The sequence below is a fragment of the Propithecus coquereli genome, unplaced genomic scaffold, assembly GCF_000956105.1.
Source record: "Propithecus coquereli isolate 6110/MARCELLA unplaced genomic scaffold, Pcoq_1.0 Scaffold164, whole genome shotgun sequence".
Taxonomy (NCBI): domain Eukaryota; kingdom Metazoa; phylum Chordata; class Mammalia; order Primates; family Indriidae; genus Propithecus; species Propithecus coquereli.
Window position 1 is genome coordinate 2,367,625 of NW_012140969.1, and position 25,158 is coordinate 2,392,782.

A 25,158-nucleotide genomic window follows, 5' to 3' on the forward strand; every position below is an offset into this window, starting at 1 on the left:
AAAAAAAAAAAAAAAAAATTATAAGACATGTGATGAGACAGGATGATGTGATGGATAAGAGAGAAAAGAGACAATAGAAGCAGACACACAGATGATCAAATGTTGAAGTCAGCAAATAAGGGCTTTAAAATCAAAGTCAGAGGAAAAGATGGGCAAAATGGGCCAAAAAAAAAAAAATAGACAATTTCAAAATGGAAAACTGGGATCTACCAAAAAAAAAATCAAATGGACATTTTACAACTGAAAAATACAATATTAGAAATTAAGAACTCAATGGATGGGGTTGATAGGAGACTGGACACAACAGAAGACGTAATTAGTGAATCGAAAGACAGGTGAATGGAAAATTTCCCAAGTGAAGCAAAAAGAATGAAAAAAAAACAGAACAGCGCATAACAGACATGTGACACGGTCAAAAGGACTAACATACGTGTAATTGGAGTCCCAGGAGAGAAGAGCGAAAATGAGGCAGAAAAAAAATTCAAGATATAGTGGCTGAGAATATCCCCAAACTGATCTCCCCACAAATCCCAACTCTGTGCTTCCAACCACTGCATTATACTGTCCCTCAACCCTGTCAATAAATGTTTGTTGAATAAACAGGCTAATGAATGAACGCAGGGCTCCAACCATCTTCTCATCTGGGTGTTTCTCACTTTCCACTCCTCACATTTTCTCTTCTTAGAAAATAATAAATGGTACAATAACATTACACATTTATTGTGGGCAGACAGTAGTTGGAGCTATTACTGTTCCCATTTTACAGATGAGAAACCCGAGGCTCAGAGAAGTTATGGCAACTAGTGCTCTATGGCAGAACTTGAACCTGCTCTGCTGATCCTAATGCCCATCCCCGTACGCTTGACTGTGCCTTGTGTGACTGAGCCCCTGGATCATGTGACCCCACCCTTCCCTGGCCCGCTGACCAGCAAAGTCATGCAGCCGTGGCAGCGTGTCCCGTGCAAGTGACAGCAGTGGCAGGTACAGCTCAGCCACACGAGCCTTCACGGTGGCCTCGGCGTAGCGGGAGTCAGTGTCGTGACTGCAGAGCAGGCTGTGCACGGCACTGATGGCCTTCTTGTGCAACACGGATGCCCTGTGGGGTAGCGGGGTGGGTGCTCAGGACAGAGTGGACATGGCTCCTGGACCGTCCCACCTGCCCCGATCTGTGCTCACCCCTCGGCTTCGGGATCGAGGGCCAGCGCCAGCTCCGTCAGCAGGAGCCCTGCCAGGAAGTGCTGCTGCCGGAAGGGCCCGCTCAGCTCGAACATGCTGGTCACCTTGGGGTCCGGGGCCTGGCTGGAGAAGGTGGAGCTCTGCAGAGGGTGTTGGGGGGAGAAATCGGGGATGCCCGGGGTCAAGGGTCAGAGGTGACAGGTCACCATTAAAGCCATCTGGGAGGAGATAGAAATCATGGTGCCAAATGCCAGAGATGAGAGATTTGGATAATTCATCTGGAGGTGACGGTGGGCATGAGGTCAAAGGCCAGAGGTGAGAGGTTGGGGTTAACTCATCTGTGAGGTAACAGGGCATGGGATCAAAAGTCAGAGGACTGACAAATAGCAGACGAGATGATGCTGGCCTGGGAATTAGGCTTGAGGGGCGAGAAATCAGAAGTTACTCCTGGGAAACTGCTGAGAAGGATGGGTCAGAGGTAAAAAGTCAAGCAGAAAGGGGGGTCGGTCCACCTAGGCAGTGGCCCGCCACGAAAGGGACGGAGATGAGGGAACCACAGCAGATGGACTGAAGGTGAGAGGTCACAGGTTAAGGGGGGGAGGCAGAAGTGAGGCCGGCCCACCTGGGAGGTGGTGGAGGATACGGAGGGGGAAGGCGAGGCCGGGGGCGACAGCGGGCAGCAGGGGAGGTTGAGGGTCACGTAGTGCTCGTGGCTGCACAGGATGCGGGTGAAGTCCATGCGCAGAGTCAGGAGGGCGGCCGGGTTGGGGGACGACTGGAGCCGCGTGGCCACCTGCAGGGGAGGGGCGGTCAGCGGTGACGTCAGCATTGCCCCATCCACAGCCACGTCATCCGCCTCGCCCACCCCTACCTGCTTGTAGTGGGCCCGGACCAGGCTGAAGACGAAGCCACGGTCAGCCAGGGACAGCAGGTCGCTGAGGAAGAAGGCCAGGCTGGCATTGAGGCGCTCGGCCAGCTCCATGTCCTGGGGACACAGGGACCTGTCAGCCCACAGCCACCCGAACTCCGCCCTCCTGAGTCCCCGCAGGGGCACGGCCACCTGCCACCTCCAGGAGCAGTCTCACTCCCCCAGAGCCTTTGTCCCTGGGACTTCCTGGTTGTCCTCCCCATGCTCCCTAACACACCGTGGCAGAGACTGGCCACTTCCTTTCTGCAAAATCCTCCCCCTCTCTGTCCATAGCAGAGCAGAAGAGACTACATTTCCCAGCATCCCTTGCAGCTGGCAGCACCATGTGACCACATTCTGGCCAATGGGGTTTGAGGGGAAGTGAGGCGGCCTCGTAGATGGCAAAGCGGTTCAACGCTTGATGTGGCCGGTGCCACAGAATCATGAGGGCTGGGCACACACTGTGAAACCCCCTGGAACCTCAGAAATAAACTTTGGTTATTTCAATCACTTGTGATCTCACTCAAAAGAATTAGCCTCTGCCCTAAAGGATACACCCTCAGCAATCAATTAACAAGGACATACTGAGCACCTATTATGTGCCACGCCCTGTGACTGAGGCAGACTTGTCCAAATCACAATCTCACGTGTGGGGGAGACAGACCATAGACATGAATTCCAGATAGTTCTATCTGCTTTGAAGACAATAGAATGGGGTACTGCTTCAAGAGAAGCCGGAAGGATGAGAAGGAACCAAGAGGAGAAAGGCATTCTGGGTAGAGGGAACATGCAGTGCAAAGGCCCTGAGGAAGGATGTGGCTGGCAAGTTAGCTGCAGAGTCCACAGGGCGGCAGTGACAGGGTCTCCCTTGTGCATGGAGCCCAATGCAATCAGTGCACAATAAATGTCAACAGAATGAATGAAACCGCTGTGGCCTGTCACCGGGCCCCCCTAGCAGCTGCAAGGATACTACTTTTCAGAGTCATTCATTGTTCTTCCCCGCAGCCCTTTCTGAAAGTGGTCAGCCCCTGGGATTGTCAGCCCTTGGGAAAGCTCTAGTGAGACACGATCGAGACCTTCGAGACCAGCTCAGAGGTTGCATGGGATTATGCAAGGGTTGGCTTGGGCCAGAACGGCGTTTCAAAAGTCTGGAAAGTTCTCATCAAATCCAGAAGTCCTGTTTCTCTTTCGAAACCAGACAATCTGGCCACAGCAGAGCCATGTTCCTGCAGGGTTTCTGTCGCTGGACTGAGCGATGGTTGCCCCTGTTAGATGGGGTCGCTTCTGCTCTCTGGTCTACCGTAACCCCCACTCTCCCAACCGAAGGTGGTAGTGAGAGCATGGGCTCTGCGACTGGTGGGGTCAGATTCGAATCCTCATTCTGTCCCTTCCTAGCCGAGTGGTACCAGGTAAAGCTACTCAGTCATTCTCTGCCTCAGTTTCCGCATCAGTAAAATGGAGATTACATGAATACCAGCTTCATGGGTTACTGGGACAATTTAATGATACAATTCATCTAAAGTGCTTAGATACACAGTAAGCACTCAATAAAGGCTCGATATTATTACTATGATCATTATTGTTGCCTGCCTAGCCCCCATGAGCGTTGGAATTGGTGTCCTAGAACCTGGACAGTTGTCAGGGTCTCAGAACATCAACATACATTTATTAAACACTTCCTGTATACTTGCACTGTGCTAAGGGCTAATGGGTCTGCCCTGTCACCTCCCTGCTCTCACCAACCCCCATTCCCCCTCATTCAATGCAGCCACACTCACCTCCTCACTGCTCTCCTAACAGCCCAGCACAGTCCTGCCTCAGGGCCTTTGCATTTGCTGTCCCCTCTGCCTGGAATGTTCTTCCCTAGGCATTGCCTGGACTATTCCCTCACTTTCTTCACGTCTCCCCCTAGATGTCAGCTCCACAAGAGCAAGGATTTTGGTCTGTTTTGTTTACTGCTGTGTGTGGGGCTACACCCAGCTCAGGGCTGTATATTAGGTGCTCAAGAAACAGATGACGAATGAACAGATCCATCCAGCAAACTGGATTCCTGGTCTTGCAGCCAGAAGGCACTGGGCAGGATTGTCGTCCCTGCCTGGCAGGCTGGCTCTCTGTCCTCCCTCAGGCCACTCCCTCCATGCACTCGCTGCATCTCTTACCTTGTGGACACGGGTGGTGACCTCTAGGCCCACAGAGCCTACCAAGGCTGCAATGTCATCCAAGAAGCGCCCAGGGAAGCGCAGCTTGCGGGGCGTGTCCAGCCGCTGGCCAAGAAGCAGGTGCAGCGCCATACTCTTCACCTGTGGGCGGGGCGAGAGGGCTGTGGGTGGAGCAGACTTAATAGGAGGGGCGGGGCTTTAGCAGCAAGGTAGGTAGGCTGAAGTTAAACTTAAGCCCTGAAGCTGTAAACTGAGGGTGGGACCTGAGGGTGATGTGGGCGGGGCTTGTGACATGTGGGTGGGGCTTGAAGGCCATGGGTGGAGCCTGTGTGAGTCCTAGGCAGTGTGAGTGGGAAAGCTGAGGGGGCGTTGTGTGGGAGGGGCTTAAGCAGGTCTGTGTGTGGGACAGATGGTGGGGCTTGAGGAGCTGGATTTGGGGGAGACGGGGCTGCGGCCTGAAAGCCCATCCAAGAGCCACCGGGGATGTGGCCAGCAGGTTTCAGGAAGGGGCCATTCAAGGCATTTCTTTAAGAGTTTTTTTGGGGGTCTACCTCTCCATCTGGGGACAGTTCTTGGAGGAGGGACTTATCTCTCTGGGTAGGGGTCTCTCAGTGGTCTCTCTCCCTTAACAGTCTCATGGTGAAGGGGGCGTCCTCACTCTGTGAAGGGAGGTTTCAGGTACAGTCTCTCCAGGGAGACCCCTTAAGGACCTCTCATCTCTCTGTGGGGGTTCCTTGGGGCCATGCCTCAGGGGTCTCAGGTACGTTCTCAGGGGGCTTCTCTCCCTGAGGAGGAAGGGAGGGGGCTCACCATGAGCTGGAAGAAGAACCAGGCATGCTGGAGGACTGCCTCACGCACAGCACTGCTGCTGACCACCCACTGCAGTGCCAGCTCCTCGTGGAGCAGCTGGGGGCAGAGGCAGGGGTCACAGGGAGCCAGGCACCACTCCCTCCCACACCCGCCGCTGCTCGTGGGCATGCTAGGGGAGGGCTTAGCGCAGCAGGGGGCCATGCAGGAGGAGAGGGGACAAGAAGAGTCGATGTGCCCTTCCCTGGGCTCTTGGACCCTGCTGAGCTCTGGGCTGCGGCAGGAGGAGCTCTCGGCCCCTTTGCTGGGGCCTGGGGCAGAAACTGAGTCACGCCCACCCCCCCACTACCTTCTGCATAGTGGGTCTCGGCTGGGTGGCTGGCGGGGCCGAGGAGGAGCCCTCGAGGTAGGAGGAGGCTCGGCCAGAGCTGCGGTCGGTGGCCTATGATGGGATGCGATGGCGAGGAGAGGGTTAGTGTCGGGGAGGCAGTGGTGACACAGGCAGAGGAAAGACGTGTCCAAGGGGACATGGATGGGGGAAGAGAGGTGGGTCGGTGTGAATACAGAGAAAGAGACGCTTCCACGTGGATGAGCACAGGGTGGCGGGGACAGGTGGGGACGAGAGATGGGTCGGCGTGGCCAAGCTGCCATGGGAGTGGGCAGGGCAGGGGAGGCAGGGACCGATGGGAGAGTGGCCGGAAAGAGCCAGTGACTTAAGATCAAGGTGTGCAGGTGTGGACAGAGAGGAATGTGATGGAGGGGTGAGAATGACAATGAAGATGCAGGAAGGAGGTGACAAAACACTGTGACCACAACAGGCGGGAGGGAGGGGAGCGTGGATGGAGCTTAAACAAAGGTTTGCAAATGGGTGAGAGAGGGGTGGGTGAAAGTGGAGGAGATGAAATCAGTGTAGACAGCAAGAGTGTATGTGGCCAGAGGAGGTGTAGACAAAGTGGGTTAGAGGGGGGAGAAGAAAAAAGAGGCAGGAAGACAACGACAGAGTAACATAGGCATGAGAGATGAAGCAGCTGAGACAGCCCCAGGGGCCAGGCTTGGCCCTGCCCCAGCCTGGCTTGAGGCTTCACTGGACCTCACTGTCCCCATCTGTGAAATGGGTACGGGGGGACTCAAGCTCCACTCTCGCCTCCTCCTTTGCTGGTCAGGAGGCGAGGCAGCTGGCAGGGACAGGAAGTCTGATGGTGGAGTTGGCCCAGCCCCTGGGACCTGCCTTGACACTCGCAGCCCCTTCAGCTCCTCTGATCCCCGCCACACCCTGGCTCCTTGGCATGAAGCAGGGTGCCACTTGCTGCCTGGAATGCCACTCTCAAACCAAGTTGTCACCTCCTAACCTCCTTCCTGCTCTCCAAGGCACAGCTGACTCTCAGGGAATTAGGATGTTGAGGGAAGCCCTGTTCAAAGTGCCGGGGACAGGGGTGGGCAGGAGCCACAAACCCAGACTTCCCTTCCCTGGCTGGCATCATCGCGCCCTTCAGGTCCTAGCAAAGATGTCACCCCCAAGATCACCCAGAGGGAAGCTGGCGCCTAGCTGCTGTTCACTTCCCTTTCGGCATTTTCAAATCGTGCAGTTGCACACTTGGGCGTCTGTTTGATCCGTGTGTATTTCCCTGACTAACCGGAGCTCAGAGGAGGCTGGGCCAAGGAGCTCATCTTCCCAGCAACATCCTGCCCGCAACGTCCTCAGCCCTAACTCGAGTACAGCATCACGACCACTGCGCTGAGCAGTCTACTTCAAGTCCTTACTAGATCTGAAAATCTGGAGCAATAGCTTCATTTTACAAATGAGGAAACTGAGGCTCAGGGACATGTGGCCAATTGCTTGGGGCAGCAGAGCTAAGACTTGAACCCCGGTCTGTCTGGAGGCAAAGCCCTTCCCCACACCAGGCACCTGGGAAGGAGGCGAGGGGAGTTCTTTGTCTGAAATGGGATGGGGAGGCCCAGAGATTCAGTTCCTCCCCCTTGACAACATTCAGGTTGGTTATGCCAAGGGGACACTTGAGGGTCCCCTGAACAGAGGTGGATTAAAGGGAGGGGACTAGGCCATGCAGGGTAGTGAGGTTATGGGTGAGATTTGCATATCATTTGCATGCTATTTGCATACCACCCCATGCCTTCTGTCTCTGTCTGGGCCTGTGGCCCATGTGGCAGCAAAAGGCTGGTTAAGATGACCCAGTGATGCCACAGCCCCAAACAAAGGCAGGAGGGGTCTGCAGGCAGCCCCCCTAGGTTAGTCGGAGGCAGCCAGGAAGGTGGGAGGAGCTCATGCTAAGGTGGGTGTCACATTCGCGCAGGGGCAGGTAGAGAGGGCACCTGTCTGGGGTCGGCCCCGCAATAAGGGGGCGCCCGCCGCAGCACAGCCTTGCTGCCTCCCGGAGCGTAAGCGGAATTCACCCAGGAGTGTGAGCGATCGATGCCCTGGAGATACACGGGTAACTGGCGGCATCCCCGACGCAGGGCGGGGAAAGCAGCATAAAACGCCAAGCGTGGATGCTGCCCTGGGCCATACATGTGCCCACATGTGCACCCACACGCGACGCTGGAGAACGTGTACATGTACACAGGTGCATGGGTATATGCGCATATGCACCCGTGCAGGTAGGTGCCCAGGGTTTGCGTGTATACACAGCCACATGGGTGTGTGCATGAGGTGTCTGCGTATACATGCTCATGTACGTATGCGTGTGGGGTGCACGTGTATACACACCATATACATAGGTACATGGGTGCGTGCATATAAGCACCCATGCATATATGTGCATGCGTATGTGTACCTGTGTACACAGGTGTATGAGGTGCATGCGTACACGCACCCGTGTAGGTGTGTGCATGGGTACATGTGTATACACACCCATATACGTATGTGCATGGGGTGCATATGTATACGCACTGTGTATGTAGGTGTATGGGGTATGTGTGTATACGCACCCGTATACGTAGGCGTATGGGGTGCACGTGTATACGCATATACTATGTATCTACTGCTCTTTATTCAACCAGACCAAGCTCTGCCACCCATCCTTGGTCACAGAGCGCAGAGCCCAGCGCAGTCCCCAACCTGCGACAGCCACAGCCCAGTCCCCTGCCCAGAGTTAAGCCTTCCTCTGTGCTGTGGTCGCTGTTGTTCCCCATCTTTCACTGACAGTGAGATTCTTCACCCGCCCCCTCGGCAGCCACGGCCCCTGAGGCTGGCGGTCCCAGCGGCCCCCTCACCCTACCTTGCTGGCCAGGATACGGGAAACCTCATCATCCAAGGAGCCGGGGGCCACGGCTAGGTCAGGGTTGCTGCTGCTGATGCTCTTGGAACGGGCCAGGTAGAGGCTTGCAGGGCGACCGGAGCCACGGGCCAGGGTGGCAGCCTGCACTGTCACTGGAGGAGCCCCTGGGGATGGAGGGAACAGGATCGGCCCCCCGCCCACCTGCCATGAAGACCCCTAGTCCTTTCCTAGACAGCCGCCCTTGGCAAAATCACTTTCCCTCTCTGAGCCTCTAAGTTCCTCATCTATAAAATGGGTACAATGGCTGATACCTCACAGACACCTGGGGGGATTAAAAAATTGAGAATAATGCCTGGCACACAGGGGTTGGTGTTATCATTAATTATTTGGCATATGAAAAAAAATCCACCTTTATTGAGTGCTGACAATGTGCTAAGCACTTTGCATGGACTGCTGTATCATTTACTATTACCAGTGCCCCATGAGGTGGGTATTATTATTGTCCCTGTTTTATAAAAGGGAAAACAGGCTCAGAGAGGTGAAGTCACTTGCCCAGCCTCATAGAGATTGTAGGTGACAGAGCCAGGATTCAAACCCAGGCAGCTCAGGCTCTGCCCCGAGCGACAGAAGATGCTTGCTGACTGGCTGAATGATCACCAGAGACCACACGCCTTGCAATTGAGCAAAAGTGGGCAAGACATTATCTCTCTTGCAAGTTGCCCAAACCAAGTTGCCCAAAGCTTGTGAGGCCTCAGGGCCTTTGCACGTGCTGTTCTCACTGCCTGGGACACTCGTCTCTGAGATATTTTCTGTCTCCCAGGGGTTTCCACCAACACTCACCACCTGGGAGGCTGGGCTCAGTGCCAGGCAGGCGAAAGGCGTAGTGGACATAGGCCGCCAGCTGTAGGCAGTGACCACGCGCGTCCTGGGCAGTCTCCAGGCTCCGGTGGACAAGGCTGACTACATGGGCCATCGCTTCAAAGGCCCCACGGCCCAGGTTCACTGTCGGGCAGAGCAGAGGTCAAGTTCCAGGGCCCAGCGCCTCTTACCTCCCCACCCACTTTCCAAAGATAGAGACATCAGGACCCAAGGGGTCATGTGACCATCAAGGGAACACACGGCACTTGCTCTGGGTGCAGAGGACTGGGGCCATTTTTCAGGTGGCAAAACTGAGGCCAGGGAGGTAACTGGGCTATCAAAGGTCACTTAGGACCAGGGCACCGAGGAGCCATCTTCCAGATGGAGAAACTGAGGCCCAAGACCACACTCGCTCACCAATCTGGCCACTGATGATTGGAGGCCGCACGACCAGACGCACGAGCTTGTCCAGAACGTGGTGGGAGAAGGCCACAAGGGGCTCGGGGCTGGCCAGGCGCAGGGACGCGAGGCTGGCCCTCAGCTCCTGTTCCACAGTGCCCTCGCTCAGCACGGTGTCCTTGAGCCGGAACGGGAAGGCCCCCTCCTCCAGGACGTGCACCAGTGTGAAGAACTTATCCAGGTGCAGGTCCTGGGTGGGGACACGGGGAACGCCCCAGGGTATTGAAGCCGCCCCTGCCTGAGTCAGCAGCTTCCCTGAGAGCCCAGCCCGGCTGACCAAAGTCACGTCCACAGCCTGAGGCCAGACATTCCCGGCCGGTGGCAGCTGTTGCCCAATCTCAGGGCAGGCAGGAGGGGAGCAGGGCAGGAGCCCGTACCTGGGGGTGCACAGAGGACGCTGCAGTGAGCTCCACGCTGAACACGCCCTTGTGCCCGTCCACCCAGCGCATGCCCGGCAGTGCCACCTGCGGGAAGGAGGCACCAGCTGGGCACTGGCCGAACCCTCACTCATCAGGCCACCCGGGAGCCCCAGCCATTGCGACACGGTGGCCCGAGTGTGGCCCAGCCTAGGGGAGCAGCTGGGAACCCCACCCCCAGCCCAGTCCCAGTGGACTGAGGGGGACCACTGGGCAGGGTGGAAACCCACATGCTAAGAGGGGGCACAGAGACTGGGGACACAGGGTGGACATTCATTGAGTGAGTCAGGAAATAGCTTCGTGGGGGGACGTGAGGCCCTGGAGGCGCCAGTAGAGGACGAGGCTCCCGGAGTGTGGCGGCAAGGAAGGCAGGTGGCGCGGGAGCCCCTGCGGGGGACGTACATCCGGTGTGAGCACGGAGTAGCTGGGGGGCGGCTGGTCCACGGACACCGGGAGGCAGAAGGGGCCGGTCCTCAGGCGGCCGTGCTGAAGCAGCGGGACCCACTGGGGAGAGGCTGGGGGTCAGGCCTGCGGCCGGGGCACAAGGGGGCACAAGGGGGCTCAGGGGCGGCGGAGGGGGGCGGCTCACGGTGAAGCCCACGGGCGTCTCCAGCGCTGCGCCCGGCCGGGGCTGGCAGCTGACGTGGTAGAAGGTGAACAGCAGGTGATGGTTCTCGGTCACGCAGGCTGGAAGACGCAGCTTGAACTCCTCGTAGAACTCGGGGGACCTGGCGGGACCCGCTAGGGCATCTGCTGGGGGCCGGGACTCCCCTTGTCTGCCCCATAGCCTCTGCCACGCCGGTCCCCCAGTACTGCCGGACCCACTGTCCCCGCCCTCTGCTTCGAGTTACCCCGTTAGCACCCCAAGAGCCTTCACCTCCCTTCTTGCTGCCCCCTGCATCGCCGCCCGTGCTGCCCCGTGTGTGATAAGGGCCATCTCCCCACACTCTGCTATCCCGACACCCGTCAGTGTCCCCAAGGTCCTTGCGCGTCCCGCCGCCCCGCGTACTTGTTGTGGTAGACCACGGGCGTGAAGGCCTCGCGGGTGAATTCGCTGCAGCTGGACTTGCCGAAGATGACCTGGGGGAGGGTGCACGTGAGGGGCCCGCCGAGGACGCCCCACGCCGCCTCCCCGGGGACAGAGCCACTGACCGGCAGCGCCTGACTGGGGTCCTCGCCCGCCATGTACTGTATCCGCACGGCGAGGTTGCGCACGGAGCCCTGGCGGCTGCTGAAGTTGAGGCTGTGCGGGTACACGTAGAGCAGGTTCCTGCGGGGCAGGGCAAGGGTCAGAGGGACAGGGGTCCTGCAGGCGCACATGAGCAGCTGGGCTGCAGGAACGAGGCCGGCTGGGGACACAGACCACTCAGGGGAAGAGAAGGTCGCGAGGCTGGGGCATTGAGGGCTGGGTGACAGGTATTATGGGCACCAGGTAGGAGAGAGGACGGACCGGCACACGGTGGGAACACAGAGTGGCTTCAGGGGCGCTAATGGAGCACAGGGCAGGGAACAGATGGACGCTCAGGGCCAGAGTTCCGAAGTGGCCCAAGTGGCCTGACTGCCCCTCCCCCAAGGAGAAGTCACTAGAGTAATGTGGCCTGTCTCTCAGGTGAGGAAACTAAGGTCAGAGTCCAAAGGTAGGGGTGAGGGTCAGAGTCCTGCCTCCCTCCCCAAGGGGTAACTCTATGCAAGCCCCAACCTCCCTCTGGGCCTCAGTTTCCCTATCTGTATAATGGGGTTGTCAGGCCAGCTAGCTGAGCATTTGCATTAATAACTCTGCTGATGATGAGAAATAACAATGATGACAATAATTGCACCAAACACTCACACGGGACTTACTATACGCTGGGCTCCGTTCCGAGCACTCAGCGTGAAGTGACTCATTTACTCCTCACAGGCAGCCCACGAGACAGGACTAACCTCACCCCCGTTTTATGGGTAGGGAAACTGAGTCACTTGTCCACAGTTATCCAGGGAGTAAAGTCGCAGTTAGCATTGATCAAGAAAAGCTCTGGGCAAACCATCGGTGCTCATAAAAGCCTCATTGTTAATACCGATGTTGTTGTCACGCCTGTTCACAGGTGGGGAAACCGAAGCTTGACACAGTGAGCTTCAGGGTCCCCCAACAGGGTCCACTCCTTTCCCTGCGCCCTGTGCCACGCCTGGCCCTGAGCCCCAGGCAGCGTGATCCCAGCGTGACTCGGCTGGACACTCACCTGATGCAACTGTCTCGTCACTGCGAGGCCCTTGCACAACACGGGGCGCCCAGCGGGCTGGTTAACGATTGACCAGGGGTTAGTGGGGATGCAGCAGCATAAAAGGTATCAGAAGTGGCACTGTGGCTACACACCATGCCAGTGCTTGCTCTGTGCCTGCTGTGGGCCCTGGCAACGGTGGCCCGGCCTGCCGCCGCAGCCCCTGCGGGCAGCCTGGAGCCGGCAGAGCACGAGGAGCTGACCCTCCTCTTCCATGGGACCCTGCAGCTGAGCCAGGCCCTCAATGGCGTGTACAGGGCCACGGAGGCACGGCTGACGGAGGCTGGGCGCAACCTGGGCCTCTATGGCCACACACTGGGACTCCTAGGGCAGGATATCAGCCGGGAACGGGATGCAGCCCGGGAACTCCGAGCAAGCCTGTTGAAGACACAGGTGGGCACTGCAGCTGGGACGTTGTAGGGTGGGTAGGAGTCTGAAGGGGAGTTAATGTCTAGGGTCATCGCCCATCCTGGTGTGCCCACGACTGAGCGAGGGTTCCTGGGATGCAAGACTTTCAGTGATAGAACCAGGCAAGTTCTGGGCACCCAAAGACGATTTGGTCATCCTACTAACGACCCGCCATCTACTGAGCAGATGGAGGAGGACGTTCTGCAGCTGCATGCAGAGGCCATGGCCCAGGCGTTGGGGGAGGTGGCCCAGGAACAGAAGGTGCTGTGGGACAATGTGCAGCAGCTAGAACGCCAGCTGAGGGGTGCCGGGCTGGGCCATGCCCGTCAAGAATTTGAGGCCTTAAAGGTAAGAGACTCTCAGCCTTGGGGGGTTGAGACCCTGACTCCCCGCCAGAACTTACTTCTGAACATTGAGTCCCAGAGACCTCCCAGGCCAGCCTGCCATCTGGGGGACCCTGGGCAAAACCCATGTCCCTGTGTGTGCCTCAGTTTCCCCATTTGCAAATAAGGCTGACAACTGATATCTCAGAGCAGAGCCAAGTACTCAATGCAGATAAAATACTCAGCATGGGGCAGGGTACCCAGTAGGTGCTCAATAAATGCTCACTACTAGAGTAACTGGTAACATTTCTCGAGTGCCCCATAAGTACCCAGCACTGCTCTAGGCCCTTTAATAATTCATACGAAGATCGCAACAAACCCATTGAGTGAGTCCTGTTTTATACCCATTTTACAGATGAGAAAGCTAAGGTCAGAGAGTGTTAGTGATTTGCCGGGTCACGCAGATGTAATAGGGGTCCCTGGGCAGGGTCAGGGGGTGGGAGGTGAGACAGCTGCCAGCTGAGGTTTCCATTTTGACCCCACAGGCTCACACTGACAAGCAGAGCCACATCGTGTGGGCCCTCATGGGCCACGTGCAGAGGCAGAGGCGGCAGATGGCAGCGCAGCAGCACCGGCTGCGAGAGATCCAGGAGAGGTGAGCCGGGCAGGCGTTTGGCACGCAGGGCAGCTGCATGGCGGGGGCACACAGGGCAGCCGGAAGGGACCCCCTCGCCTTGACTAAGCCACATCTCCTCCCCAGACTCCACACGGCAGCACTCCCAGCTTGAACCTGCCTGCACGGAACTCAGGACCAGTCATGCAAGGGACGCTTCCACGTCGCGGGAGGCCCACCGCGCAGGGAGGAGCTGCCTGTCCATTGGGGACGGCCAGGGGGCCGGGCCCCCCTTCCAGGCACGGAGCAGAGACGGAAGCAGGCGGGGCAGAGGCAGAGGATGTGGCCCCGTTGGGGACGCATGGAGCAAGGACATAAAGACACGTACCCCTTCACGCCTGAACACCCTCCATTAAAGCAGAGCCGCGGCATCGCACGCTGGGTGTCTGTATCTGCGAGTGAGGGGGCCGCACCTGGCAGGATGCCCGCACGCCCCCATCCAGGCGCCCAGCCGGGCCCCGGTGGCCGTACCTGTAGCTGGTGTGGGGGGCGTAGACTTCGCGGGCAGGGAACTCCAACATCTCCTTGGTGGGCCGCGCCCTGGGGTCTGGGTAGGGCTTGATGTGCAGCAGCTCAGGGGAGAGGCAGAAGTGGGGATTTTCGGGAGCCGGCGATATGTCGATCTTTAGCTGGGCTGGGCAGGGAGGAGCCAGTTTGCACCTGCCTGGCAGCCTCCTGGCCAGGACCGTCCGGGGCTGCGGAGTTGGGCACCGTCCCGCCCAGTGCCCGCCGGGGGCTCTGTCCTTCAGGTGCCAAGGCCAGAAGTCGCCCTGAACTCTCCTGTCTCTCACCCTCACGTTCGACCAGCTCTACTCTCAGGACTTCTGTCCCCGCCCCCGCCCCCCATTTGACCCACTATCTGCTTTATTTGTTCTGTTTCTTGTCTATGGCCCCCATTAGAAGGTCCAGCCCCTGAGGTCTGGGATCTATCTGTCACCGTCATCGTTGGGTGCCTGGCACGGTCGGTGCTGAGTGTAGGGTTGCTGAGTGACTGCGCGAGAGGGAGGGCTCTTGTTTGCGGGGCGTGCCACACACCGGTCACAGGCCGCAGGCGCCGCAGCAGGGACGACGGGCGCCTCATGTCAGCCAGGAATTTGAACAGGTCCTCGTCACTGAGCCGTTCGGCTTCCTGCATGACACCTGCTCCGTGAGCCGGGGCCGAGGGATTGGGGGTCCCCATAGCTGATGCGGGCGTAGGGAAGCGGGGGAGTCCTTGGTCACCCCTCCCCTTAGCCCCCTACCCCGGGATACACACTTGCTTAAAGAAGTTTGTGACAGTTAGCGTGGCCGGGCGGAAGCCAGAGAAGCTGCAGGCGTCGTCCCCGCTGCTCGTCCGGTCCTGGGGACCCCGACGGCGGCGGTCTGTCCAGGTGGGCCGGCGCTCTAGGGCAGACAATGACAGATACAGAGGGGGACAGAGGTGACAGAGACAGGGAGACTCAGGTGCGGTACCCAGTATGGCCAGCAGAGGGAGCGCCTCCTCACCCCATTCCTGGCCCCGCCCCTAGCCCTACCCTGGAGCCATCAGCCCCGCCCATAGCCCCGCCCCAGGACCGTCAGTCCCGCCCCCGCCCAGCAGCCCCGCCTCCTCACCGCCCTCGGAGTCTGAGTCCCGGTCCAGCTGCCCCGCGCTGCTCACGATGTTGGCCAAGTGCACCGCCGTCCAGGCGAAGGGCATGCGGTAGCGGCCCAGGCGGGTGCAGAACTGCTCGGCTGCCAGGCGCAGCTTCTCTAACTTCTCTTTGTTCTGCGGGGAGACCCCGCCCCATCACCAGCTCAGAGCCCCAGGCCTGCTGCGGCCAGCATCTGCCCTGCCTTCGAGCCACCCCTCCCAGCGCTTACTTTGGCTGTGTCCGCCTCCTTCATCACCATGTAGGGCTCGCAGCACTCGCTGATGTCCCCTTGCTGCAGCACCTTCTCCAGCTACGGGGCAGGCGGGTCCATTGAGGTGCTGCCCAGACCCCCCTCCCCTTCTGACCTCCTACCCAGCCTCCTGGACCCCCAGATACTCCCATCCTATGAAGGCTTTTGCTCCAATACCTCCCATGGCTCCCACTGTCCTTGGGATCAAGTACTAGCACTTGGCCTGCCCGGAGGCTACCCCACCCCCAAACTCCAAGCCCACATTTAGCTGGTGGTATTTTCCCTACATTTATATTTTCCTTTGTTAGTGTACACAGAGGCCACCCCTCGCAGGGCTCTGGGCCACAAGGCCTGGACTTCAATCCTGACCACTCAGGGACTGTGGGACCCTGGGCAGGTCCCTTACCAGCTCTGAGCCTCAGTTTCCCCATCTGGAAAATGGGCACCATGGCAACCCCCACCTTGGGGCCTGCTGTGAGGACTAAAGGAGGGAACCCCTGTGAAGCGTGACCATGAACAAGCCCTGCCTGTGGGCCCTCCATTCATTTCATCGTTGTAACCTAACTGAAGGTTTGGGGAAGGGAAATTTGACCTCACTCCTGGAAATACAAAATCCCCAATGAATGTGCCAGCTAGGTCCTTCATCTGTCCCAGAACTCCCCAAAAGCATCTCGCTCTCTTCCCGCCCTCCCCCTCACCCCCCGGGCTGTTTCATGGGGACAGCCTTTCTCCCTATGGGTCTTAGCTCAGCTGTCACCTCTCCGTGGAAGCCCTCGGTAATTTCTCCCCTACAACAGCCCTGATCACCCTTCTTGGTGACATGTCTGTCTCATTCCACAAAGGCAAGAACCGAACCTATGGCACTCACCATGACCACCCTCTTGCCCAGCCCCAGCGGGTACCTTGATGACCAGGAAGATGTCAGGCGAGGGGTAGGTCACAGAGAAGATGGCGGAGCGGGCTAGGGTAGAGATGGCGGGGTGCGTGCCGTGGGCCCGAAGCAGCCCCTTCATGGAGTCCGAGTTCAGGTCAAAGTAGAAGTTCTCCGAGATCTGGGGACACCAGAGGCAGCTGGGCCACCACCTCCGGGAAGCCCACAGCCCCCCAGCGAGGAGGAAGAGGATGGGGGAAGAAAGAGAAGAAAGGGGGTCCTACCTTCTTTTTCTCCCGCACGTCGTACAGGGCCAAGATCCCAAAGATGGGTTCAATTTCAATCTCGAACCTGCCCGTAAATGGGGGGGGAGGGTCTCACTGACACCCCTGCTGCCCACACATGCCACTCCCTCTTGAGGCCCAAGATGGGGGGCACATCTGATTCCCACTGGGCCACAAGGACCCACCAGTTAAGGGCTTGCATAAAAGGTGCATCCCATTTTGCAAAAGGGGAAACTGAGGCACAGCGTAACACACACACACACACACACACACACACACACACACACACAGCCCCTCCTCCCTGCATCCATGGCACCTGTTCAGCCAGCACAGAAGCAGCTTTTGGCGCAACAATCCCTCCATCTTGAAACTCTCGACTCCTGGGGCTCCCTGTACCTCCTTTCTGGGGCGTCCTCCGCTGCCACTGCCACCCTGGGCTGAGTCCTGTCCTCGCTCACCTGAACGGTCACCATAACCACCTCCCTGTCTTAGTTTGCTTTGCTGGGCCCCACGTGCCACGCGCCTAAGGAAGCGTCTTCAAACTGAATACTTAAGCACTGGCTTCCACTGCCCTGAAGACAAAACCCTACGTGGCCCAGCCTGCCCACCTCTTGGCCTCAGTTTTGTCCCTCTCTGGAAGGCCTGGGTGCCCACTCTTGTGTCGCCGCCCTTGCATGTGCTGTGTCTCCCACACCCACCACCACCCTGGTCTTCTCTGTCCAGCCAGCTCCTCCTCACTGCTGGGTCTTAGCTTCCGCATCTCCCCTCCAGGAAAGCTGTCCCAGATCCCCACTGCCACCCCTCAAGCTGGGTCAGGAGCCTCCCGTAGGCCCCTAAATGCCCTGAGCGTCTCTCATCCCAGCTCTGTGTGGTCATAGCACAGATACGTGTCCTGTACCCTGCAGCCACTCCGTGAGTGTTTGTTGAATGACTGGATGAGCACACAGAGCCGGTTCCCAATCCTTGTGCTTACAACAGGAGGCCCACGCGGGCCTCAGGCCAGATGGAGCCTCCCTTTCCTGCCCCCATCAAGGCAGGAACTCAGGGTGGGGAGGAGGGGCAGGGCCAGGCCTGGGTCCAAGTCCACATCCTGTTCGTTCTGTTCCCACGCACTTCTGGCTGCTCCCGGGGGGCTGATGGGGAGGGGGCCTTGGGCGGCTGGGAGCCAGGCCCAGCGTCCCTAGCACTGCCACCCCCAGTCTTGGATCCCAGCAGCAGGGTGAGCCAATGCCAGACTCTGGCCTCTCAAGTCGTGTGATCTTGGCACAACGACGTCACCACCCCGTGCCTCAGTTTCCCCACCTGTGCCCACTTCACAAGGTTGTGGTGAAGATCAGATGGGTTAATATACATGAAGGGCTGAGAACAGAGCCCGGCACACAACTGGCGCTTAAGCACTGGCGGCTTAGAATGATGAAAAGGGAAGTTTTATTTTCCCCCATAAAAGCCCTAGGTCACAGGGCTGCACGTGGCAATGGCATCGCTCACGCAGCGTGCACCGCACTGGAACCCCTGCGGCCCCTCGTGTAGCTCGCTACACTCACTTAAGCGACAGACACTTGACCAGGATCCTCTGTCCAAAGTGCTCACGGGGTGGCTCCGGGCGGCTGCAGCGTTCCACGGCCTCATCCTGCCAAAAGTCGGGGTGGGGGGTGCAGCTGGGACACGCCCTCCAGGAAGAGCCCGGAATGCACTTCACTCCTCCTCGTCTGGCCAATGTCTGTTCAGGTCACAGCTTAGCCGACACTTCGCCCAGGAAGCCTTCCCTGACCCCTGAAGCCTGGGCAGGCACCTCTTCCAGGTGCTCACAATGCCCTGTTGCAATGGGCCATGTGGCGGGGACACGGAGGGCCGTGCGAGGGACACTTACCAGCATCTCAGCACGGCACTACTCTGTCTGGGTTATAATGTCCTAGCAGAGAGGTCTATGGCAGGGACCAGGTCTATTTTATTCATGGCTGTATCCCCAACGCCAGCAATATAGTGGGTACCCAAACATACTAGTCAAATAGTTATACAACAGGTACTTACTAACAATTGGTTGAATAAACACAGGTACATAAGAAAGTGTTCAATAAATGCTAATTGGATATATAAAGAGCAATATACACTAGGCAGCCAATAAATACTGATTGAATAAATATGAGTATATAGTAAGTACTCAATAAATGATTACATAAAAACATAGGAGCATATAACAGGTACCAAATAAATGTTGGTTGGCTAAATATAAGCATATATAGTAGGTGCTCAACAAATAGTGACTGATTAAATAGAGAACTACACAGTAGGCACATAGGAAGTATTGGTTGAATAAATATAGGGATATATAGTTGGTGCCCAATAAATGCTGGTCAGATAAATATAGGAGTATATAGTAGGTGTTCATATAAAAAAACTACTGAATAAACACAGGATATGCTTTTGGTGCCCAATAAATGCTGGTTGGATAAATATAGGAATACATAGTAGGTGTTCATATAAAAAAGCTACTGAATAAACATAGGGTATACCATAGGTGCCCAATAAATGCTGGTTAGATAAATATAGGTGTATATAGTAGGTGTCCACAATTGAATAAACACAAGGTATACAGTAGGCACCCAGTAAATGCTGGTTGGCTGATACATAGAGATACATGTCAGTTGGACTTCTGGGTCCACAGGCACCCACCTCATCAGGTGCTGGGTAGAGAGTGAGCAGGGCCTGGGGCCGGTGCTGTCGCCGCAGGACTTCATTGCGCCGGTCCACGTCCTCAGGGGCGGCCCGCTCCAGCAGCGAGGGCAGCAGTGAGTCAGCTGCCAGGTTCCTCAGGTCGAAGATGCCAGAGGCGCCGCTGCTTCGAGGGGTGTCGTCTGGGGAGCCCGAGCAGCGCTGGGAGTCATCCTGCCAGTTCAGAATGTGTAAGCACTGAGCACCAGCTGGATACACACTAGCATCACTCTTAGATGAGGAAGCTGAGGGCCAGGCGGTGTGGTCACCACTACGGGGGTGACCTGAGGGCTTTTCTGACCCACTTTCTAGAAACTTCTGTTTGGGGAGCCCCTCCCACTTTTACCACTGTTTACTGATTAAATAAGAGTATACAGTAAACACTCAATAAATGGTTAAATAAAAACATGAGAGCATATAATAGGTACCAAATAAATGTTGGGAGGCTACTCCTATCTCACATTCTGGGCTTCACATGACCGTTGTCTAGCCAATCAGAACACATCTGCCAGTTCCAGAATTGGCTGGCATTGGCTCCAAGGTCCGGGCCAATAAGAGCCTTCCTTGGGACTTTGATGACTGTTGCCAGGGGAGGGGAGGGTTCTTCCCGACCTCAGACTCAGACGCGGTCAGAGCCAGATTGCCCTAGTTCAAATCTCAGCTCAGCTCTGCAACCCTGGCTCTCTGACTCCCACTCTAAGGGCCTCAGTTTCCCCATTTACATCTAAAAATAACAGTGGAAACAATGCAATACTTCTTAGAATAATTATTGTTGGCACAAAGTAGGTTAAATGCTGATGAACAAAATAGGTTGAACGTAGAGGCTCAAGGCCTTAATAACTTTGCCACGCCTCAGTTTCTTGACCTGCAAAATGGGTGCGATGGTTGCCCTGATTCATAGGATGAAAGGAGAGAACAAGTAGGAAGTATTTAGTATACACTAAGCACTGGATAAGTGTGTATAATCATTACCCATAACTTTTCACTCATGAGGCCAATAAAATTCCTTTTGGGCTCCAGGCTGTTTTGGGTCATTTCCTGTCACATGTGCCCGAAAGCTGGAGCTGGAGCCTGCACACATACCCCTGTCGTGACCTTGGCCAGGGGTTCCCTCACCGAGTCCTCAGGGCCTGACTTCTCATCCCCAGACGCGTCCTGCTCAAAGACCTGGCGGGTGAGGCCCTTCTGCCGCTCTCGCTGCGTCTCCGTGGTGACAGGGCTGTACGCTGCACTCAGGTGCTGGTACCTAGCAGGAGGGATGGCGGGGCAGGTAGTGGGGCTGGGTGCTCCCTGGGGCTCCTCAGTGCGCCCCAACATATCTACCAAGAACCACGTGATGCCTGCAGGGCCATCACCCTCCTTGTGCTCTGCCAGAAAAGTGTGGCTGTCCTTGCAGGGAAAGTGGGCAGATAAACAGTAGGACCGGCCATGAACGATAGCCCAGCTCTTCCGGACTCAGACCCCCCCTGAGCTGCCCGCGAGTCGGACCCACCTTCTGTGGACGATGACCCAGTCCTCTGTGTACATCTCCACTGCGGCCCTCACCTGAGCATCCAGTTTTCTGTAGCAAAATAAAATCCAGGTAAACAGAGGCAGGGCCTCTGCGCATCATTCCAATGGCCCACAGGGTAGGGACTGCCGTGCCTAGTTCAGAGACGGGGAGACGGAGCTCAGAGAGGAAGCGTGACTCGTCTAAGGTCACACAGCTGTGCCAGGAGTCGAACTTGGGCCCGCTGGGTTCTGGAGTCTGCCTGGAAAGGGGCTGCCGATGGCAGGTCGCAGAGGCAGGGTGGAGTCATGGGTGGGGAAGGGTGTGGGGCTGAACCCACCCATCCTCGGGGATCCCAGGCTCCGTGGTCCGGCATTCCCGCGGCTGCAGCAGCAGCTCCAAGTCATCGGCTGGAAATTCTACCAGGTCCCTGAGGGGCCCCGGCTCGGCGTCTGGTGGGCAGCTCAGCAACACGTCCTCGAAGTCCAGGGGCTCAATGACCTCCGTCAGTGGGACCTGGGTTGGAGCAAGGTGGCTGGGACGTGGCTGCCCCAGAGGCTGAGAATGGGTGGGGGGGACGGGGTGCGTGTTGGCTTCGGACTCAAACAGGAGGGCGGTGGGAGCCATGGAGGGTGCTGGAGCTGTGGAGGGGCCGTGGAGGTCCATGACCTCGGACTCCCCACCCCCACCTCCCTCCAGCGGCTCCAGGAAGGAAATCACACCCTGGTGCCTGGATGGGCAGGAGCCAATGGTGGAAGGAAAGAAATGTTGACGGAGGCCCAGCCAGAGACAATACCTAAGGCGCTGTGGGCAAGAGGGCTCCACCCCTCTCCCCGCTGCAGGCGAAGTCACTGGGCTCCCCCAGTGCCACCCTCCCCCAGCCCCAGCTGGGTGGTCCAGGCAGCAGGAGGCAGGGTGACAGCAGGCAGGAGCCACGCCCTCCTGGCCACACACTGGGCTACCCCCAAGCAGCTGCAGGGAGGGTGGCCACAGGAACAGAATGGGGACAGCGCTAGGGCCAGGACAGGGCTACCCTGCCCTGCCACTGCTGCAGCCATCTCTGTTCCCCCATGGACAGGGCAGGGACCGAGGGGGGCCACCCGCAAACACTTACCCCCAGGGAGCTGCTGCTGCGCCTGCTGGAATGCGGGGAGCCACTGCGTTCCCGCGACACCTGCTTCCGCACCTCTGCGGCCACCGTCCTGGGAAGGACAGGAAGGGGATTGTTGGGAGCAGGAAAACTCAGGCAGCGGCGCCCTGAGAACCCAGGCAGCGGGGCCCACAGGTTCAGTCTGTGAGAAGAGAACCCAGAACCCAGGTGTCGGGAGCCACAGACCTCAGGCTGTGGGGGCCCCAGGGCACACGGCTTGCCAGTCCCCCCAAAGCTGGGCCTGCGGCCCTTCCAACCGCTTCCCCGTCAAGCAAAGATCGGGGTGCTGCCACTAGATGGGACTTGAGGGGGTCACAGACTCTTCTTCCCCTCCTGGCTGGGCCTGCTCCCTCATCTGGGGGACCTCTGCCCACCCTGGGGTTCCCCAAACACACCCAGCCCTGCCCCCTGGACCCCATCCAGAATGTGTGTCCTGCTCTGTTCTGGCTATGGGGCCTTGGACAAGTCATTCCCACATCTGAGCCTCAGTTTACCCATTTGTAGCTACCCTGATCTCACAGGGCAAAGGCCCTGTGCAAAAGCCCTGAGGCTGGGCTCTGTGCTCTGAGCTTGGAGACCCCTCCTCCCCAGCATCTCTGTGGAGGCAGGAGCTAGGACCATGTGGTCCCCATGGAGGGCCCAGCGCTGGGCCCTGCACATACTAGGTGCTCAATAAATGGCTTTTTTCTTTCTGAGACAGGGTCTCGCTCTGTTGCCTCAGCTAGAGTGCCGTGGCATCAGCCTAGCTCACAGCAACTTCAAACTCCTGAGCTCAAGCGATCCTCCTGCCTCAGCCTCCCATGTAGCTGGGACTACAGGCATGCGCCACCATGCCCGGCTAATTTTTGTTTCTATCTTTCAGTTGCTCAGCTAATTTTTTCAATTTTTAGTAGAGATGGGGTCTCACTCTTGCTCAGGCTGGTCTCAAACTCCTAACTTCAAGCAATCCTCCCACCTTGGCTTCCCAGAGTGTTAGGATTACAGGCGAGAGCCACCACCTTTTTTTTTTTTTCTTAATTTTTAAACACAGTAAGTGAATCCTTCCCTGTCTCCCTCCTGGTCCAACTTGCCCAAATCTGCCGTATTAGGGGAAGCCCTAGATCTCTGAGCTGTGTGGCTTTGGGCAGGGAGGACACCCTCTCTGGGCCTCAGTCCTTCTTAAAATTGACAAGCTGATGGTCCAATGTTCTGGCCTCCCTCCCTTCCCACTTTTCTGTGTGTTTGGAAATTTTCATAATAAACAGATATGCACCAAAGAGCGTGACGCTGACCACTGCAAACCCGACAGCCCACGGGCCATCAGTGAGCTGAGTGTGTGTGCTGGGCCCAGGGAAGACTCTAAGGACAGGGGGGTGGGGGCTACTGAGGCCACCGGGAGCCTCCCCCCGACTGGAGGCCTCCGAATTCAAATCCGTGTGGGTCCAACAAAACTTGATCATGACCTTGATCCGACATGGGGGCCTCCAGTTTGGGACCCCAGCCGCCCTCCTTCTCCGCCCCTGTATTCTGTGTTTATTGCCAAACTGCAGTCTCGCTGCTTCGGGCTGGCGGGTGGGGAGGAGGTTGCAGGGTGTTAAAAATTAGGGCTTTGTCCTCAAATTCCCAAAGCTGGGGCTGCCTCCTGCAGAAGGAGCCCTGGCACACAGGGGCTGGGGAGTGATTTACAAAAGATGCTGAGACAGGGGACAGGGACGAAACAGTGCCCTGGTCCCAGCTGTTCTGCAGCTGCTGTCCCAGAGGAGGGAGGAGGGAGGAGGGAGGGCTAAGGCCTCCAGCTTCATTTTCCCCTTGGCCTTGGAGAGAGGCCCCTGCAGTTGGGAAAACGCTGCTCCATGCTGGCCATGGAGCGACTTGACTGCACTCGGAGCCGTTGAGCACGAGTGAGCGACTGTCCCTCTCCCGGCCTCGGGTCTCAGGCTTGCATCCACCTTACCGAGCTAAGTGCAGAGCATGGCACGTAGTAAGTGCTCAATTAAGGCTCGCTGTCACCATGTTGTCCTCAAAGACAATCCCAGGCACCTGGGTTTCTGGCCCTGTTTTTTTGTTTTTGTTTTTGAGACAGGGTCTCGCTCTGTTGCCCCGGCTAGAGTGCCGTGGCATCAGCCTAGCTCACAGCAACCTCAAACTCCTGGGCTCAAGCGATCCTCCTGCCTCGGCCTCCCGAGTAGCTAGGACTACTGGCGTGTGCCACTACGCCTGGCTAATTTTTTCCATTTTTTGTAGAGATGGGGTCTTGCTCTTGCTCAGGCTGGTCTCGAACTCCTGACCTCAAAATATCCTCCCGCCTTGGCCTCCCTAAAGTGCTGGGATTACAGGTGTGAGCCACTGCGCCCAGCCCTATAATTACTCTTTATACTCTATTTTTTTGCATGCATGTCATATGTCACGGTTTTTAAAAAGGTAAAAAATAATAACATATGTGTGTGCTTGCGTTTGCAGATATATTCAAGGACAAGGTGACACAGACTTTGTCCCCCAAATTCTGGCAGTACTTTTGAAATTTTGAAACTTGTCAATGCACAGCTCATTTTCTTTCTGGCCCTCCAATAAATCATTATTTCTTTAAATGAAAAATGCGAACTGCCTCATGTCCGACAACGGAGGCTGGAAATGAAGATGCTACGGTCAGAGACTCCCAGGAAGAAGGTGAACAAACGTGCTTTGGGATACGCGAGGGCAGGAAGAGGGAAAGTTCCCGAGATTGCTCCGGGCTCACTTTCCCACTGGAGACCCTCAGAGTGACTTAACTACTTTGAGCCTTCATTTCAATTGTCAGAACGAAGTCAATGGGCTGCAGTGACAAATAAGTGACATCCCAGACGGGGACCAGCACCAAAGAAGTGTATAATAAATGCCGATCATTATGACTGTTCTATACTGTATTCGATTTAAAATGGTACGAGCTGGCTGGGCGCGGTGGCTCACGCCTGTAATGCCAGCACTTTGGGAGGTTGAGGCAGGAAGATCACTTGAGGCCAGGAGTTCAAGACCTACCTGGGCAAGAGAGCAAGACCCTGTCTCTACAAAAACTAAGAAGTTCAGTCAGGCATGGTGGCGTGTACCTGTAGTCCCAGCTACTCAGGAGGCTGAGGTGGGAGGATCACTCGAGCCCAAG

At 57.1% G+C, this 25,158-nt stretch overlaps 2 protein-coding genes across 5 annotated transcripts in view; one reads left to right on the forward strand and one right to left on the reverse strand.

Annotated features, from left to right (window-relative positions):
- The window catches only part of DOCK6 (dedicator of cytokinesis 6), a 39,336-nt gene that overhangs the window by 11,457 nt on the left and 2,721 nt on the right, over window positions 1-25,158 (reverse strand). Inside the window, exons 2-30 of one of the 4 annotated variants that reach the window (XM_012641266.1) lie at window positions 22,008-22,095; window positions 21,234-21,409; window positions 20,897-20,965; window positions 20,521-20,650; window positions 19,366-19,578; window positions 18,237-18,322; window positions 16,693-16,759; window positions 16,440-16,589; window positions 15,517-15,597; window positions 15,268-15,421; window positions 14,930-15,057; window positions 14,710-14,803; window positions 14,146-14,308; window positions 11,168-11,285; window positions 11,025-11,095; window positions 10,605-10,743; window positions 10,418-10,519; window positions 9,977-10,063; window positions 9,558-9,789; window positions 9,123-9,284; window positions 8,283-8,446; window positions 7,378-7,482; window positions 5,399-5,491; window positions 5,053-5,148; window positions 4,243-4,383; window positions 2,048-2,161; window positions 1,799-1,969; window positions 1,177-1,316; window positions 927-1,096 (exon numbers count right to left, since the gene is read on the reverse strand). In XM_012641266.1, coding sequence (XP_012496720.1) covers window positions 927-1,096; window positions 1,177-1,316; window positions 1,799-1,969; window positions 2,048-2,161; window positions 4,243-4,383; window positions 5,053-5,148; window positions 5,399-5,491; window positions 7,378-7,482; window positions 8,283-8,446; window positions 9,123-9,284; window positions 9,558-9,789; window positions 9,977-10,063; window positions 10,418-10,519; window positions 10,605-10,743; window positions 11,025-11,095; window positions 11,168-11,285; window positions 14,146-14,308; window positions 14,710-14,803; window positions 14,930-15,057; window positions 15,268-15,421; window positions 15,517-15,597; window positions 16,440-16,589; window positions 16,693-16,759; window positions 18,237-18,322; window positions 19,366-19,578; window positions 20,521-20,650; window positions 20,897-20,965; window positions 21,234-21,409; window positions 22,008-22,095 — 3,704 coding nt within the window. Of the gene's footprint in view, window positions 1-926; window positions 1,097-1,176; window positions 1,317-1,798; window positions 1,970-2,047; window positions 2,162-4,242; window positions 4,384-5,052; window positions 5,149-5,398; window positions 5,492-7,377; window positions 7,483-8,282; window positions 8,447-9,122; window positions 9,285-9,557; window positions 9,790-9,976; window positions 10,064-10,417; window positions 10,520-10,604; window positions 10,744-11,024; window positions 11,096-11,167; window positions 11,286-14,145; window positions 14,309-14,709; window positions 14,804-14,929; window positions 15,058-15,267; window positions 15,422-15,516; window positions 15,598-16,439; window positions 16,590-16,692; window positions 16,760-18,236; window positions 18,323-19,365; window positions 19,579-20,520; window positions 20,651-20,896; window positions 20,966-21,233; window positions 21,410-22,007; window positions 22,096-25,158 lie in introns of those variants that run through there. The other 3 variants (XM_012641268.1, XM_012641267.1, XM_012641269.1) reach the window with 3 other exon arrangements.
- Window positions 12,352-14,010, forward strand: LOC105807853 (chromosome unknown open reading frame, human C19orf80). The gene is made up of 4 exons (XM_012641350.1): window positions 12,352-12,663; window positions 12,865-13,026; window positions 13,547-13,656; window positions 13,762-14,010. The coding sequence occupies exons 1-4, from the start codon at window positions 12,367-12,369 to the stop codon at window positions 13,787-13,789; spliced, it is 597 nt and encodes a 198-aa protein (XP_012496804.1). The 5' UTR covers window positions 12,352-12,366; the 3' UTR covers window positions 13,790-14,010.

Bases quoted from the DNA above. Each gene is read 5' to 3' on its own strand.
- LOC105807853 (XM_012641350.1), top strand. From the start codon at position 12,367: ATGCCAGTGCTTGCTCTGTGCCTGCTGTGGGCCCTGGCAACGGTGGCC. The intron at 13,027-13,546 runs GTAAGAGACTCT...TTGACCCCACAG, and splicing joins AAGAATTTGAGGCCTTAAAG to GCTCACACTGACAAGCAGAG. The intron at 13,657-13,761 runs GTGAGCCGGGCA...TCTCCTCCCCAG, and splicing joins CTGCGAGAGATCCAGGAGAG to ACTCCACACGGCAGCACTCC.